The 17,737-nt window shown below is 36.6% G+C and overlaps 2 protein-coding genes and 1 non-coding gene across 10 annotated transcripts in view; 2 read left to right on the top strand and 1 right to left on the bottom strand.

Annotated features, from left to right (window-relative positions):
• LOC122089293 (protein SEMI-ROLLED LEAF 2-like) overlaps nt 1–5,250 on the top strand; it is a 27,776-nt gene extending 22,526 nt beyond the window's left edge. For all 3 annotated transcript variants that reach the window (XM_042658895.1, XM_042658897.1, XM_042658896.1), the window contains exons 18-20: nt 411–539; nt 4,333–4,557; nt 4,727–5,250. In XM_042658895.1, the coding sequence (XP_042514829.1) occupies nt 411–539; nt 4,333–4,557; nt 4,727–4,891 (519 nt within the window). In that variant the 3' untranslated portion in view covers nt 4,892–5,250. The remainder of the gene's footprint in view (nt 1–410; nt 540–4,332; nt 4,558–4,726) is intronic.
• Nucleotides 5,251–6,945: 1,695 nt separating this feature from the next.
• On the bottom strand, nt 6,946–7,017 carry TRNAP-UGG. Its single transcript has one exon. It is a non-coding gene; the product is annotated as a tRNA-Pro (tRNA).
• A 3,565-nt stretch (nt 7,018–10,582) lies between these two features.
• Nucleotides 10,583–16,356, top strand: LOC122088294 (pentatricopeptide repeat-containing protein At5g55840). 6 transcript variants are annotated; one of them, XM_042657502.1, is made up of 6 exons: nt 10,583–10,930; nt 11,177–14,534; nt 14,621–14,695; nt 14,795–14,885; nt 14,996–15,908; nt 16,197–16,356. In XM_042657502.1, the coding sequence occupies exons 1-2, from the start codon at nt 10,612–10,614 to the stop codon at nt 14,416–14,418; spliced, it is 3,561 nt and encodes a 1,186-aa protein (XP_042513436.1). In that variant the 5' UTR covers nt 10,583–10,611; the 3' UTR covers nt 14,419–14,534; nt 14,621–14,695; nt 14,795–14,885; nt 14,996–15,908; nt 16,197–16,356. The 6 variants fall into 6 exon arrangements, with proteins under 6 accessions (XP_042513436.1, XP_042513435.1, XP_042513438.1 ...); XM_042657501.1 differs by having other exon boundaries at nt 11,177–14,538; XM_042657504.1 differs by having other exon boundaries at nt 11,177–14,695; nt 14,996–15,104; nt 15,672–15,908.
• Nucleotides 16,357–17,737: the final 1,381 nt, after the last annotated feature.

The raw sequence follows: 17,737 nt of genomic DNA, 5'->3' as shown, positions 1-17,737 counted from the left end.
GGTGGGGGTGGGGTGGGGCGCTAAGAGAGAGAGAGAGAGGTGGTAAGGCAATGGAGATTGGAATAATTTTTTGAGAAAATTTAGGAGATAAGATATTTAACTAATAGTGGAGTCATTTTAGGAAAGGGTGCCGGAGGAATTGATGCAGAAGGGAAAGATAAATATTTAGTTTATAAGAAAAGATGTCTAATATTTGGTGAGAGTTTTTTTTTTGTTTTGTTTTGTTTTTTAATATTTATGAATGATATAAATGAAAAATGCAGATTAACCAATTGGAAAATGAAATTGCAAATCTCTCATTTTTGAAAATAAAAAGAAAAATAAAATAATGTGTTTCAAGCACATCTTTCCGTTTAATTTATAATGTCCACTGGACCTATGACATATATACATCCACTTTGCATGTGCAGGTTAGACTTCCAATTCTTACAACAGATGATGATACTCTTCCTGTAGGATTTGAGGGTCAAAAAGATCCAAATTCGCACATGGGCATGCAAGCATCAATTCTCTTGAGTGTTGATCAACTTCTAGACTCGGTATGTTAGCCATTTTATTCATTTATCCTGCAATTATGTTATTATTTCTACTGGAATGGATTTAAATGAACTGAACAAAGAATGAGGGAAATAGTCTACTTCAACTTATATTTTGAAGTAAACGTGAGATGTCATTTACAACAAAAAGAAGGGGGGTTATTTCTCCTCACGTTCTGGTTGTAGCTAGGACTGTGACCATTACACAGTCATGATCATGAACATTGTTCACCTGAAAGTTATGCTATATAAGTATTTCTCTTTTGCATTTCAGTTTCTAATGATACTTGAAACCATTTTGAATCTCTGAAAAATGGTGTTAGAACTTAGAATCTCTGTCGTGTATCACTACCCGGCTCTCCTATGGCCTGTCTCCTGAATGAGAGCGGGATGTATTGACTCAAGGCCTCAATAGATTTCCAGAGCTTAGCTTGTGAAACCTGATAGGAGAGGAGTCAAAAACATAATTTGGATACTTGCGAACATGGCATTTTGTCACCTCACATGGTCAAACCCAGAATAAGAATGTAAAGTTTGACTTGGGTCCTCAATATTTTCTGGATGTAGCTGAAATTGCTGACAGAATTGACAAGAGAAATTTTCAAAAGGTATTCTGTATTCTTATGCCTGAGAGCATGAATAGATTCATGAGGAGAAACAAAGAAAGTGGTCTAGAAACTGGTAGAATTTCATGGAAATTTTCTTTTGGGAAGGCACAACTCAAACAGTTGCATACTTGCAATCGGATAATAAAAAGAATTGACTTCTCAAACAACCCTCAAAGCATTACACTGATATGTGGCAACGGTGGAGTTGACTAAACCTTAAAACATGCCTAGATGAAACAGCCACATGTCAGATATGGCAGTCACTGTTGATGCTTGCAATGATTTTCACCACTCTAATATCTCCATTATTATCATTATTATCAAGCCTCTGATATGGGCAAAAGCCAAAATGAATAAATTGATCTAACATCTGGGAAGGAAGGTTTGATGGTTAGATTAGGTTTTGTTGAGAAACATGTGTGGAAGGTAGGATTTTATTTGGAGATAGAACATGGGACTAATGGATGATCAAAGGCTTTGAATGAGGGATAAGGGCCTAAGGCTGGTGGCTCTATGTTCTAGTGGTAAAATGATGTGTTCCTACAGGGAAATTTGGGTTTTTTGTTGGGATTTGAGAGAGGTGCCTAGGAATGGCTAGCATCTAAGTGCTGTTCAGATATTATTTACTGCAGTTTTTGGGTTGTTTTGCACTTCTCTTTCAGGTGTGCAGGAGTGAGAAAAAGTATTTAAGATCATACATAGAAGTGCACATAAAGGGCCTGAGACAACGGTTAAACAAGCAAGAAGAACTTATATTATGATTATCAATTCTACTTTGAAAGAAAGTAAAATTGTGTTTTGCTTTCTCAGAGACTTGATGCAGGAGCAGCGTAGGGCCCAAACTTAAAGGCTTTGAACCCTATGAAAATCCTATGGTTTCAAAGCTGAAAACACTAACAGAAAAGCATCTGTCCCTAACAAAATATCAATTATTTTAGTAATGGGTGATTGTACAATCTGTAATTAGGAATTTTTGTAGACCGAACGGAATATAGCTGACATAAAAGCCAAGAAATTCCCTACTATATGTCTTTAACTGAAAATACCTTAACTATATCCTCACTAAACAATTCTGACAAGACTAAAAGAGGCACTGAGTTGTCCTGACAAATGAAATAGTTAAATGACTCCAAAGGACTGTAATATCCAAACTTTAATGCAAATAACAGGTATTGAGTCAATGCAAAATAGGTAAGAAACCCATAAGGAACTAAAATGATAGCAGCAGGGAGAGAGAAGATGGCTGTCAGATGGTGTCCTAGTACAACAGGGAGTCGAGGATTGCTTAGCTCCAATAGATTCCTGTCGGTGAAAGAGAAAAACTAGGAGAGAACAGATGTGCTTCTGTACTGCTCTCTTTTCTTCCCTTAAATCAGTCCGATGACCCCCTCCCCAGGTTTATTTTTAATCTCCTATCATAATCAAATGAATTTTCTTCCTAATTTCGTCCACAATCTTTCTTGCTACAAAACCAGTCTGATCCACATTAAATCCCTTTCATGCATCCTGATCTTCTCCAATGAACTTTACAGTTTTTGTATATTCTTTCAGAGAAAATGGGAAGAGACTCCTTCACAAGTTGCTTCTGTACAGGTTCTTTAGCTTCTTCTTTTTTTTTCCTTCAGTCAGTCCAATTGAACCCCCTCCCTATGTTTTGGCTTCAACATTTCATCACTACCAAAGAACCAATCTAATCTACATCTGTCCTCCTTCATACATCTTGATATGTTTGAAAGATCTATGCAGGTTGTTCTGTTTTCTGTCCGAACATTTGACTTAGACTAAATTAGAGATGGATCACTGACTAATGTTACGATGGAATGATATCTGGTGACTAAGCAATGTAGCCCTGTCTGTTGAAGTAGGAAAAGAAATAATTCTCTCAGCCTTCCCTGACCTTCTCCAGAGATCATAAGTTTTCTGTTGTGAAAGGTATGATACCCAGATAGCTGAACATGCTTAGCATGCCTATGTTGAAAAAAAATAATACAATATCGATATTGATACCTGTTACTGCATGTATACTTCCATGGTTAGGATTCTCATTCCTGATGAAAATGTATGTTTATTTAAATATGAAAAAAACTTTCTTATTTTCCCTTTGAAAAATGGTATTTTATATGGAACAAATTTTTTCTTTATTACAAATATAGCGGTGAGAGGTCTTGGGTTGAGGTGACTATTTCTACCCAAACAAAAATAAAACCAGAAAGAACCCAGAATTCCCGAGTTGAATTGGTTATGCTTTCAAAAACATATCCCAGTTGAACAAGAACTTCAAGAAAGAGACATCCTTGAAGATAGTGCACCTAATGTTTACATCTCTAACAGATGGCGAAGGACAGCAACACAAGTGGTTGTCCCTCAAGATTCACACTGAATGTTCATCCCATGATGATGTCAACCAACTTTCTCAGGAAAGTGAAAAGGGATGATCATAACCCTCTTAAAATTGGGGATTCCATTTGTTTATGATCAATTTTAATCTTGTCATACTTGCTACTTCTATTCCCAGAAAATACTGTAGCTTACTTTGTTCCTACATGAACTAAACAGTTGCCAAAAGACGGATGTCTTTCTATGATCTTTTAACTTCAGAAAAAAAAAAAAAAACCTCAAATTCCTTATATAGAGAAGTTACACCATTCAAGCAGCACAATAGCTTAATGAATCCTTACATATTTCAGTCAAGAGTGTAAGGATTTTTTATGGAGCTGCTTGTCATGTCTTTAAACATAGCAAAATGGAGAAAGTATGTGTCTAGCCAACCCCATTTAGTTTCAAAACGGCTTAGTGAGTTGAGTTGCTGGTGCCTTGGTTTTTTCGCAATTGCACCAAAGCTAGCAAAACTTCGAACTTAATTCAAGTAGTCAATCTATCATGTCTAAACTTGTTTCCCTGAACCAATCATCCAGAAGAAAGCCTTGCATTTTGCTGCGTCTTTGACATCTTTGACACGGTGACCCATCATTCCTAGCCTTTGGCCCTTCTATTGGCTTTACTTGTCTATCAAAGCTTCAGCTTGTGAATGTGGGACCTTACTTTCCTCCTAGTCTCTCTGTTTTGGCTTAGTTTATTAGTTGTACATTTTATCATTATTAGCTGCACCAATCTGATCGAATCTGAGCTTTTCAAATTTTGTGTATTAGAATGCCTTTCCTTGTACTTAGAATGTGAAATGTGTGTAGGTTTTGGAGACAGCCAGTCAAGTTGGAAGATTCTCTGTCTCAACAACACCTGATGTACCATATAAGGAAATGGCCAATCATTGTGAGGCCTTTCTGCTGGGAAAGAAACAAAAGTTGTCCACTTTCATGATTTCTCAGCAGAAACAGGAAAATTTGATGAGTTTCTGTTTACGGGATTGTAACAATGAGCCAAAGACGATGCCATCTCATCCATCTCATTCACAGGTTGATGCTAATTCCCTGCTCCACATTAATACTTTCTCTCTGTAAATCATTCCTGCATATAATTATTGTTGCATGAATATGTTTAGTTTGGTCTTGCCTACTTGCTTTTGTGCATACCAATTTCCAATTCTTTGCTAAGCCATTTGACATGAAGCATATCAAATTGCAGATTGGTAATCCTTTCCTTGACCAGAATGTAAATGCTAATCTTCACAAGCCAGTAGTTGGCACTGGTCCAATGTTGTGTGCAACTGAGTTCCAGCAGCATCCCAACTTCTACGGACTGCCACCTTCAAGTCCATATGACAACTTTCTAAAGGCTGCTGGCTGTTGACAGCATAATAAAGAAGACACTTTATTTCTTAGGCTAGGCAAGGAACTATTAGCCTTCAGACTGCCTGCTTAATGCCAGGCCGAAAAAGCTTGAGAATATACACTGCTCATAGGCTTTAAGCACCAGGTGTTTTCTATGATCAGCTTTGCTGCCAATTATCATCATGAAGATATACACTGTTGTATTGAAAAATCATTGAGATGTTCCCTTCATTCTTCTATTCTTTTTTCCTTATTTTGTAATTCATATTTCCATCCTGGGGGCATGTTCCTGGTTGCTTCCCCAAGATGACTTAGAAAAATGTTATCCATCATTGCATGTATATTATTTTATTTATTGTTCCCAGTGTTCTTTTGAAATTTTCATGGTGGTGGTGTTTATGTTCTTCAACTGTGTTCATACAAGATATTTTGGAAGAGAGGAGACCCTTTAATAGAACTTGTCCAAATTTCTGCGCAGCAACTGTTAATCTCCAAGTTCCAGACATGTCTTTGTACATTTTTGCATAACAATATTTCTACCATAAATTAAATCTGTTGCTTTGAACTAGCAAAAGTTGGTGGGAAATAGCCTGTCCTTTTATTTTCTAATATGCAACGGGCTTGATATCGCAGCATATCGTCTTCGAGAACCTAGGAAAGAGCTATGGTAAATAAACAACTCTTGAGAGACTAAAAAAGGGCATAATGTCCTGATTTGCTTATCAAGAAAGCGTTTTACCACTCATCGTGTGGGCATGGTTATTGCCAATTAGAACTTGAAACAGTTACAAAACCATAGTTACTGGGCTCAGATTAGTGACCTATGAATTCTGTTGAAGTCAAGGTTTCATTCTCCAAACATTTCTATTCAAACTTAACCCCATCATGAGGAGCAGGACCTGCTTTACATGAAATGCTCCCATTATTTATGAGTCTTCAGAATGTTGCTATCCATTCTGGTATGAAATCTCTCAAGTATCTCACAGGAGCTTTGTTATCCATCCCTTAATGGAGCCATCAAAGTTCGAATTTACCCAAAGAGAAAGGAATTCACAATGGATCTTTGAACTGTATGGTGGTTGTGTCCAACATAGCCCATTGAAAATCATCTTATGAGATAAGAAGGCTATGGGAGGGCAAGTATCTGCGCCATCAGAAATGGTTATGTTAGATATGGAGGATTTTTTGTTTGTTAATTACGGGTATCCAAGCCTTCAGCTTGGCTGATCCTGCGGGTTTATATCGACTTCACAATCACATAAATTGAGTCATACCGGGTTGAATGAGAACCATTCAAATTTTACTAAAAGCACTGAAGAGTCCTAAACACCCCGTGTAGGTGGTTCCAATGAGGTAAGAGGAGTTGAACTTAGAATCACACACTTCTTGAGGCGAAGGTCTCATGCCAACTTGGCTACCAATTGGAGTTTATGTTAAATATGGAGGAGGTAAAGATCAACTTTGCCAAAACATTGGATATGATCAACCAGAATGCTTACTGTAAACTAATTCCCCGAAAAATCCCTATAAATAGAAACCCCTCTCCACACTCAAGGTCCAAGGACACAAATTCTAAGCGTGAGTGTCCCTCCCATCCCTTTCGTAAAGTCCCAAACTTCTCATGACATTTTGCCCCCAGAAAATTCCAAAAAATAAGTAAAATAAAAAAAATTCTAACCCCAAAAAAGACATCATAAAACTTGAGAAAGCATCAAACCCCAGAAATTTTGGGGATTTCTGGAATGCCCATGTAGTGTTGGAACTTTAGATTTGCCCTGTGAAACTTTTGCAACTTGAAAGTCTACATACCCTGAGCTCAGGAATCTTGAAATATCGACAAAGGATTCTTCAGGAAGGGCCACATGCGGTTATAAATGAATTAACTGACGTAAAACCCTTCATTTCATCAACTCAGAAAGCTCTAGGACTCAAGTTGAAGCCACTTCATTGAATCAAATTGACATGGAAAAAATGCTCAAGGGAATCTTATGTGTCAAAATGAAATGATGCATTTTCTCATTCTAAATTTGGGAAGAGACCCTGCAATTCTTATAATCAAGAACAAAAAAATAAGGGGCGTTGCGAGAATCGAACTCGCGACCTCTTGCACCCAAAGCAAGAATCATACCACTAGACCAAACGCCCACGTTGATGAAGCTCTTTAATGTTTATATTATCAAGAATACTATATTTATTTTCCTAATTTTAGGTTTGAACTTCAAAGCTTTAAGCCAAAACCAAACATTGGTTCTTTGAAACCAGTATATAGTTAGTTATGTACTATACTGCTTTCCTTCTCCTTTTTGTCTCCTCTTTCTTCCTCTTTGCATCCTGAGAATAGCCGGTTCATAGCTTGGAGAACAAGCTAGACAGATTTGAATGATGATGTTTTGACCCAGGACTGCCAGCTGGATTTTACAAGTGAACCCATGTACATGCAGGCTTAATGGGATTTCCTTGAAACCCAAACTTGGAATCCCACTTTTTGGACAGAGAATATAATGATGGTTAGGAAATGGGCCCATGAAAATAGGTAGATGGGCCTAGTTAAACCCTCCACTATCTTCCTCCGTTGAACCAACATTAGGAGCACTTTCACCACTTGGATATTAAAACCAATCCTTTTGAGCTTGGGCCATTCCTTGGCTTAGCCTAGACCCCAGTATCCACCACTCTCTCAATGGTTGGACATCGGGCCCAAGTAGCCAACAAGGCCTTAGTATCATTTTTTCATAATAGATAATTGAAAACACAGATATCACATTAAAATGGATGACATTAGACAGTCTCAAATGCATGCATTTGTTGTGAGCAATCTATACAAATAGTTGATAATACATTGTTGGCATTATAATTCTGTATAAGAACTCATAGCCCTAAGGTGGCATTATATTTTCCGCATTTGATATTGGTTTTTTAACTTTCCTATTTTGAACAAGATGCACGTTGTTGTTATGATAAGAGAAAATAATTATGTTAAGACTAAAACATTGGAGCAAATCAATTTTACGAACTTTGTTGGTAAGTGAACATTTATCATAGGCACATAAATGATTTTTTATTTTCTTAAATTATAATCTTGTTTTTCTTATAATCTGATTAGGTTTGGTGTGTCAAGCACAAAGATTATATTTGTGATCATTTAATTTTTTGTAACTCGCTGAAATTTTAATGGTAAAATAAATTATTTATAATTGAAATGTCTAAAAATGTATAGGAGATGATATGTTAAAATGCGTGTTAATGATTGCTGAGAAGTTGTGATCAAGTCACTTTTTCAATAGCAAAGGGTATTGTTTCTTGTAAGGGGCTTAATTTTTATTGTTATTATTATTATTTTTTAATCCTCCATTGGAATTGAATCATTTTGTTAGGAGATATGATTCACATAAAAAAATGATGGATGAGGGTAATACCTCAATAAATTGTGCTTTTCACAAAATCAATCTTTAAGAGGTTTCGAAATTTCTACTAAGTTAGGGTTAAATTAACTCGGTTGGCATCTTTGCTCTGATTGAATCCTTTGCTTGAATCAAGATTGATTTGTAGTATTTGGTTGGTCTTTGTTTAATCTAAGTTTTTCAAATTCAATTACAAAGTTTTAAAAACATTCTTTTTTATTAAATTAAAACCTCCTAAACCAGCTAACAAACCTACGAACACTCATTTCAGAGGAATTTTGATTCAAATGAAGTGTCTACAATAGCTTCGGTGGGTTATATGCACGACAAAAGAACAAGAAAAATGTTGTATTGAAGATATGCTTGAGATTGATAGGCAGGTGTGGTGAGGAGAGGTTCACGTGTAACATTATTTTACCTATTTGTAACAATCATTTTTTACTTTTTTTTTTCTTTCTTACAAAATGGGTTGAGTAATTTCTGGAAATTATTGGTATTTAATAAATATCAAATAATTTGAGGACTAGTTTTTTTTTATTAAGAGAAAAAGTTTATCTTTGGGGTCCTTGAGAACGACCACGAAAAAAAAAAAAAAAAAATCACACAAAACACCGAGGAATTTAATGTAGGTCAACATGAATAGCTTACATCCACTCGATAGAATTAAAATTTTTCCATTAAACTTGAAAAACTCTCTATCATAAGTAACCATAATTCCCACACAATTATAATTTAACCCATGTACATTAAATGGATTCAAAACCTAACCAAATTATAAATACAAAATCAATAATAATTATGTAAACCTACAAAATACAAGACACGCCCAACTCCAACAAGGGTCACATGAATAAATTTAAATGTGGATCGTAAATCTTAATATAGTTTGTGAGTCAACATCTTCAGGAAACCATTTTCTTTGGAAAGGAGCTACGTTCCTATTAATTTTACAATGATGACTCCATATTGCATCAATTTGATCAAGAGACAGCCGGATCTCCACGGTGTTTCGATGCTGTCGGATCCCCACAGATCCTCCCATGGTTCTCATAGCTATAAATCCCTTTTTCATTTTCCACCAAAAGAATTCCCTTTTCCATTGAATTGTGTAATACTCATATAGTCGCAAACAACTACAATTATGGTTTACCAAAAGAAAAAAAAATGACAATTATAACAGTAAATTCTATTTATTTCAGTAATAAGTTAACCATATCACAACTCAAAATTATCCATAACATCAACTTGAATGCTCAAAGTAAACTATTTTCTGCATTCAAATGACCGAGATTCATTTGCACCCAAAAAACAAAAAATACCATGGTTCATGCAGGTTTACCGCAGACAATGAACGAAACTTGGCTACTGCCAAGGATACAGCACCTACCAGCTAAAGGAATAAAATCATATGAATAGGTTTGAAAATACCCACCTAATTTCATTATCTGTGGAAAAAATTTCCCTATTACCATGGGATAGCAGCTCCGAACAGTAGCAAAATTTTTTCCACGGAGAACCCAATTGGATTACAAAATTGTCACATTAATTATTAGCAATAATATCGTGATTCACATGCAGAATTCTTTTTCACAAAAAGTCACATGACACTATGACAGAAGCAAATATATTGGAACCTTACCCACAAAATTAAACCTACTACAGAGAAAAAAGGATTCTTTGGAAAGAGTCGCATAGAATCTGGCAACCTCTTGCACCCAAAGCAAGTATCATATCACACAAGCCAATACACTAGGATGTTTGTGGAGATTTAACATTTTTTTTAGTAAGAAGAAGTCTATTCATTTTATGTTAAACTCGTGGGTCAGGAATTACAATCCTCCATTAACCCTGGAGTTGAGTTGATCAAATTGTCGTACATGATTTAGACATGTAATTGACAGGCTTTCTGTACTTTTTTTACTTTCCTAAATAGGGAGAAAGAAATGTGTTCTCTTCTCACGTTCTCAACATCTCCCGAAAGCCTCGGAAAATCAATTAAACCAACATTTGGGCCACTTCTACTGTTTGGACATTAAAACCAATCCGTTCGAGTTTGGGTCCATTCCTTGGGCGACCCAAAGGCCACCCAAGTAATCAACAAAACCTTAATATCAGTGTAATGAGGAAGCACAGACATCAATAGGAGCACACGAGGAAGGATTAACAAAAAGGAGCACAAGAGGAAGGATTAACAAAATGGAGCACACGAGAAGGATTAACAAGGACATCAATTTGCATTTCATATAGGTGGAGCAATCATTTCACCCCAATGTGCCTGAGTGCATAGTCCAGGTTCCCCATAGAAACCACTTTCCCTATCATTATTTTTCTCAATAGCATGGTCTCTGTTCCCGTTTATATGTTGATGCCCCAATCTAAGCCCTCATCGGTACTTTGGTACCTAGGCATTGGTGCTGGGGCCACGCGACCATCCAGCGAACTCCTGCCGTTAGAAAATGAAAATTGGAAGACACAACTCGATTCAACTGAATACATGTACTCGTTCTTCTCTTCTCCAAAGCCTTTACTCCGAAGCTTCAGGAAATCCTACCTGGACTGGATAGTTGAGCGCAGATGGGGCATGAGCAGGCGTCAACCTCCGTTTTCCGGCAACACTCTCCCTTTATACAGGTACCCTTTCCGGCGTCAACTTTCAGGTAAGTGGTGTTTTCTTTCTTTCTCTTATTCTTCTCTTCGATTTTTTTTTTTCCTAGTTTTTTCTTCTTTTTCGTTCCCTTCTTCTTCTCTGGTTTATTTTATTTCATTTTATTTTTTCCTTTCTATCTTATTCCTTCTTATTCTTCCCCACCCTAAAGACTAATTTGTTTTCCCCTCAATTTTCTGTTGTGTGAAACTTTTGTAACATAACATGCTCTCTACTTGTGAAAACTTGTTGGAAACAGCCCAAGGCATGGAGAAGAGCATCTATAGCATTCTAACTATTCAACGCTGGGAATCCTTGAATCAAATGAAATATCAACTGGCTTCTCTTAGAACCGTACATGGAAAACTGGCATTGAAATTCCTCAATTGGGTTATTCGACAACCAAGTTTGGAATTTGATCACCTTATCCACATATTCTGCATCACAACTCACATACTTGTTAAAGCTAGAATGTATGAACCTGCAAAATTGATTTTGCAACATCTCTCTCAAATGGGTACTGGGTCGCATCCTGTCTTTGCTGCTCTTATGGTCACCTACTCACGTTGCAACTCAAACCCTTCAGTTTTTGATCTTCTGATTAGGATTTACATACAAGGAGGAATGCTGAAAGAATCTGTAGAGACCTTTCGATTTATGGTTTCCAGAGGATTCAAGCCATCGGTAAATACTTGCAATACTGTTCTAGCGGCATTTGTGAATAAGGGTAGAGTGGAGTGCATATGGTCTTTCTTTAAGGAGATGTTGGCTGGTGGCATTTGCCCTAATGTGGGTACTTTCAATATACTGTTATATGTGCTTTGTCTTGAAGGAAATCTTAGGAAAGCTAATTATGTATTGAGAAAGATGGAAGAGACTGGTTATATCCCAACAAGAGTTACTTACAATACCCTGCTCAATTGGTACTGCAAGAATGGTAAATTTAAATTGGCTTGTGAGCTGATTGATCGAATGGGTTGTAAAGGTATTGAAGCAGATGTATGTACATATAACGTGTTCATTGATAACTTGTGTAAACACAATAGAAGTGCGAAAGCTTACTTGCTGCTGAAGAAGATGAGGAAGAAGAGACTTTGTCCAAATGAAATTACTTACAACACTCTTATTAATGGATTTTGTAAGGAGGGAAAGATTAGAGTTGCTACTTGTGTTTTTGTTGAGATGTTGAGTTCTAATCTTGTACCAAATTGTATTACGTACAATGCTTTGATTGATGGGTATTGTCAAAAAGGGAATCTTGAAGAAGCTTTGAGACTTTTGAATGAAATGGAAGCAATGGGACTGAGGCCTAATGAGGTTAGTTATGGATCTGTTTTGAATGGGTTTTGCAAGGCTTCCAAGTTGGATTCAGCAAGATCTCTCCTTGACTGGATGAGGATGATTGGCATTCCTGTTGGCCATATGGCATATACAATGATAATAGATGGCTACTGTAAGAGGGGAGAGCTCAATGAAGCTGTTGAATTGCTCAATAGAATGCTGAATGGTGGTGTGTATCCTGATGTTGTTACGTATTCGGTGCTTATAAATGGATTCTGCAAAGTGGGAAAGATAAACCATGCAAAGGAGATTCTTTGCAAAATGCACAGAGATGGAGTTTTGCCCAATAAAATTATATATTCTACTATAATTCACAACATCTGCAAGCATGGAAATGTTGTTGACGCAATGAAGTTCTATGCAAGTATGACTCATTCTGGTCATTATGCGGATCTTATCACATGTAACACATTGGTTGCTTCTCTTTGTAGATGTGGGAAGTTGATAGAGGCTGAAATCTTTATGCAACACATGGGTAGGATTGGCTTAGTTCCTAACTCCATTACCTTTAACTGTATCATAAGCGGCTACGGAAGTATAGGTGATGGGTTAAGAGCATTTTCCTTGTTTGATGATATGGTTACATTAGGTCATCACCCAAGTCCTTGCACTTATGGAAGCTTGCTAAAAGGACTATGCAGGGGAGGAAACTTAGAGTTGGCGAAGAAATTCTTTCATAAACTCCACTGCATTCCTTTTGCTGTAGATAGTGTTCTCTATAACACATTATTGGCTGGTGTTTGTAAAGCAGGGAGGTTGGAGGAGGCAGTTGTGCTTTATGATGAGATGGTACAAGGTGGAATATTTCCTGATGCTTACACATATTCTATTCTTCTCAGTGGGTTTTGTAGGAAGCAAAAGCTGTTTGCTGCAGTTTTGCTTTTTGGGAAAATAACGGAAATGGGATTTTTATTTCCGAACCAGGTCATTTACACTTGCATGGTTGATGCTCTTTTCAAGGAAGGGCTGCCAAAGGTTGCTTTGTTTTTATATGGAGAGATGCTGGAGAAAGGCTTGTATCCAGATACAGTTGCAATGAATGTAATTATTGATGGACACTCAAGGATGGGAAATATGTGGAAGGTGGATGGTTTTATTTCCACATCAATCAACTCAACTTTCTCACTTAATCTGGTTTCATTTAACATTCTCCTACACGGGTATTCAAAGAAAAAGCAAGTTTCAAGAATGTTTTTACTCTACAATTCTATGATCAGAAGGGGTTTTATGCCAGATAAACTTACACAACATTCTCTAATTCTTGGACTTTGTCAATCTGGTATGCTTGACATTGCTGTTAAATTTGTAGGAAAGATGGTAATGGAAGGTAACATTCCAGATCAACTGACATTCAACATGCTCATTACCAAGTGTTGTGAAAATGGTTATATGCTAAAGGCTTTTGATCTGTTCAACTGCATGCATAGATTAGGTGTCATGCCCGATGGAAATACCTACAATTCCATTATTAAAGGACTCAATAGAAAGTGCTGCTTTCTAGAATCACATATTATTTTGAATGAAATGTTGGACAAGGGGTTTTTGCCTACTTGTAAACATTATATTACTTTGATTAATGGAGCATGTCGAATGGGGGATATAAAGAGAGCATTCAGGCTTAAAGAGGAACTGGAAGCACTAGGTTTATGGTCTCGTGATGTAGCTGAGAGTGCTCTTGTTAGAGGACTTCTATGGTGTGGGAAGAAGGAAGAGGCAATGCTAGTTTTCGATTGCATGCTTCGTATGGGATTGGTCCCAACTAATGCTACCTTTACTACTGTGATGCACAATCTCTGCAAAGAAGCTAACACTGTGGAAGCACTGAAGTTAAGGGGTTTGATGGAATTCTGTGGAAAAAAGCTTGATGTTGTTGCTTACAATGTCCTCATAACAGGTCTTTGCAACAACGGTAATGTTTCTGTTGCCTTTGAACTGTATGAGGAGATGAAGCAAAGGGGTCTTTTGCCAAATCTTACCACTTATACTGTCCTCATTAATGCTATTTCCAGAAAAAGTGATAGTTTCAAGGGAGAAATGTTATTAAGGGATCTACAAGATAGGGAATTGATCTCTCCTGAAGGAAGTACCAGGGATTTGCATGAGGGGTTGATGGATGCTATGAGAAAACTAAATTTGTTGAGGCATAAGAGAAGGAAATAGGACCACAAGTATGTAGACAAGGTCGAAATGCTGCATTAGCTAGCTTGCTATAGTTCCACTGGCTGACGACGCTGGGATCTGGTTCTTTCTTGTGTGATCAATAGGGATACTTAAATGTAGGTATGAAGCATGTAACACTGACAGCTTGAATCTTTATCCTTGTGATCTGTGTTGAAACCTACTTATCCTGATGACTTTCCAGTGGTCAAAGCAGCCGCTGTTCAATGATTCAACATCTAAAAAATTATTTTAGCATTATGTCCCGGTTTTAGTTCTGGTATGTTCTAGTCTTCCCATCTGGTAAATATTTTAGTTTAAACTATTGTGTCATACTGATTATGTGGAAATTTTATAGTTCTACCTTTCTGGTTTTCAGGAATGAATCCACTCAGAACTGGCTGAGAGCCCATTGATTGTTATGCAATGCTTAGAGAACTTTTTCAGCACAAATCTGAGTTCTTACTGTGGTATGTTCTAGACTTCTAGTTTACCTCCCTCACTGTTAGTTAATATTTAAGTACTACCATCAGATACAATTGTATATGCAAAGGTTACAGCTCTACTTTATGGTTTTCAGGAATTTTGAACCTTTTTATCACTGGCTGAGATATCAACAACAACTCAGCCTTATTCCAGCTAAATGGGGTCAGCTGTGACATCAAGTGGGAACTAAATGTACCACACAGGTGTCTTCATTCAAATCATTTGATGTTTCTTATACGAAAGGATATATTCCTACGTAGCATGAATAAAGCTGGTTCACAGTGAAGAAGTGCCAGTTCATTCTGATGTTGGTGTAAAGAGAACTCTTAGTTCATATGGTGTCATCTTGAGTGCACCCAGAGTCTGTTTTGCATGCTATGCGGTCTTCTTTCTCACGAGGGTAGTTTTTGTGGACTGATCCTCAATTCTGGGCATTGTGAAGTTCTGTTTGTTTGCTTGTTATGTTGTTATTTTATGTTGTAGAATTAGATGTCTTTGTTCTTGATTCATAGCATAGGAGTAATTTATTTATGCATCTATAATTCTGTACCCTCTCTTGCTATAATATCAGGATGACTATTTTGAAAAACAACTCATTAGGATGGTCTGATCTTCTATTTGCTTGCATGAAGTTGCTGAAGTTGTTGTCTTGTTTCTGCCCCCTATTAAAGATTATTCATCTCAGAATTGTCAAGTTTAGCTCGTAGCTTGGTTTGCTTGTTGCTTAGAGAGTATGCACATGATGAGGTTGACTGCTGGCTTCTTGGCAGGGGCTGCAATCTGATGCACTTGCACAAGCAATTGGTGTTCTTGCTTCACTTATTGCTGATGCAAATAAGAATGATGAGGAGCTGGATGAGAAGGTCATGACGTGGTAATTCATGTTGCACAACCATTGTGACAGTAAGCATGACCAATACAAAGCATTTATTGATATTTTGTTGGGGACTTTGCTGGCACTGTTTCCTAAGTCTCATGTGGAAGTTCAGAGATGGCCCAATGTCATGGTATGAGGTTTTTCTGAGAAGCACTGTGGTTTTCTGGATTTTCTCTTTGGACAGATCAAGGATTATTAGGAAAATCACTTTCTATGATTCTAAAGGCACTAAAGCACTTTCAGGTTTCTTTTTTCGATCCTGAGTTGTTCCTATTTCAAAATTCTAATGGATAAGTTGGAACTTCTAATTTGTGCATTCCAAGAGGTTGATAGGAGTTGGTTTTCTGTTTCAAATGTTGCAGGAGACTGTATACCCACATTTTCTCACAAATTTTGAATCATTGCTCTGTCTATGCAGTGGTTGATCCAAAGGCCAATACACTATGTTGACTGGTGCACTACTACTTTGGTATGAGATTAGCAAGGCATACAACATTTTAAATATGGCAGAGTTGCTGCAATTCGGCACTGAAACACCAAAGGCAAATATGATTGATAGCTTAAAACTGTCTCAATTTATATATATTTTCACTCTTTTTTTTTTTTTTTTTAATAAAAATAGTTTTCCCAAAATTTTCTAAATATGATTGATAGGTTAAAACTGTCTCAATTCCAGCCCCCCCCTCCCCCCTCTTTATCTCTCTCGTAATTCTTTTAAAAAAGCAATATACTGGAGATAATTTGGAGTAAAAAATCTTAAATCTACTGAAAGTTTGCCACTTTTCTGAAAAATAAGCTTTTTTATTGCAATAAAAATTAATATTCTTGACCATTCCCTAGTTTTGAGATATATTAGCATGTTAGTATTTTTTTTTTTTTTGGTAATTTATATATTAGCAAGTTAGTACCTAAAAATAAAAAAATAAAAAAGAGATGTACTAGTACGTGAAGGGCCTTATCATCCATCTATCAATGCCATGTTCTCAAAAACTGCTAGAAGGAAAAAAAAAAAAAAATTATAAAACAATTGAGAGAGAGATTTAAGCAAAATCATAAACAATTGTGATTTGTGGAACTTTTCTTTGTTCTGTGGTTCTCCAATCATCGTTTATTTGGTTTGATACTTTATTTAGTTTCATCCCGGCTATTGGTTAAATGTAGGGGTAGTAACTTCTCAAAGCTTCAATGCATTCAGATACTAAGATCTCACAGCCGTCTTTGCGAGGAAGAAGCCGAGGTGTTGAATTTATAGACAACTGAAGAAATTACCTTTGGATTGTGTTGATGTCTTGGAGCCCGTTTGATTACGATTCTGCCGTTTCTGTTTCATGAAACGGAAAAAACATAAATTTCCGTTTCTAGAAATAGAAACGGAATTGAAGGTGTTTGATAAGTCATGTTTCTGGAAGTCTATAGTAACCAGCGAAAGAATGGCCACGAGTTGTTTTCAGAAACGGCGAAACAAGTTGGGTTGTTTCTTGAACCATAAACAGGTTGAAATTTCAATTTATATTTTTGAAAACAAGTGAAACGAAACAGTTTTATCAAACGCTTTTTGTTCCGTTTCTGGACACAGAAACGGCAGCAATGCGTTTCTTGAAACATTATCAAATGGGTCCTTGATCTAGTTTCTGTGTTTCGGTTATACAGCACTGAATATATTTATATTTTTTAAATCAAAAGTTTGAAATATGCACTGATTGCATTCATTTCTGTAGTTCTATGGTTGTATCTGAGAACTTATATTCAATTGAGATTGAATTTTAAAGTGCAATTACATGATTTCAGAGTACAAGACGGAGTATACGAATTTGAATTAGATCAACCATTATCAATAATCCAGTTCGATTTCACTCCTCCAATGTATTTTTTCATCCGAAGTATTTAAGTTTGACTCCCTGACATATTTTCATCTTAATAGGGTTTATAAATTCCATCTCAATAGAGGGATGATGGGTC

Source organism: Macadamia integrifolia, chromosome 9 (assembly GCF_013358625.1).
Source record: "Macadamia integrifolia cultivar HAES 741 chromosome 9, SCU_Mint_v3, whole genome shotgun sequence".
NCBI lineage: Eukaryota > Viridiplantae > Streptophyta > Magnoliopsida > Proteales > Proteaceae > Macadamia > Macadamia integrifolia.
The sequence above is the reverse complement of the archived record's forward strand: the minus strand, read 5'-3'. Positions and strand labels throughout refer to the sequence as shown.

Coding starts and splice junctions, on each gene's coding strand:
- LOC122088294 (XM_042657502.1), top strand. CDS start 10,612: ATGGTCTCTGTTCCCGTTTATATGTTGATGCCCCAATCTAAGCCCTCA. Junction 10,931..11,176: donor TTTCCGGCGTCAACTTTCAG/GTAAGTGGTGTT, acceptor TGTTGGAAACAG/CCCAAGGCATGGAGAAGAGC.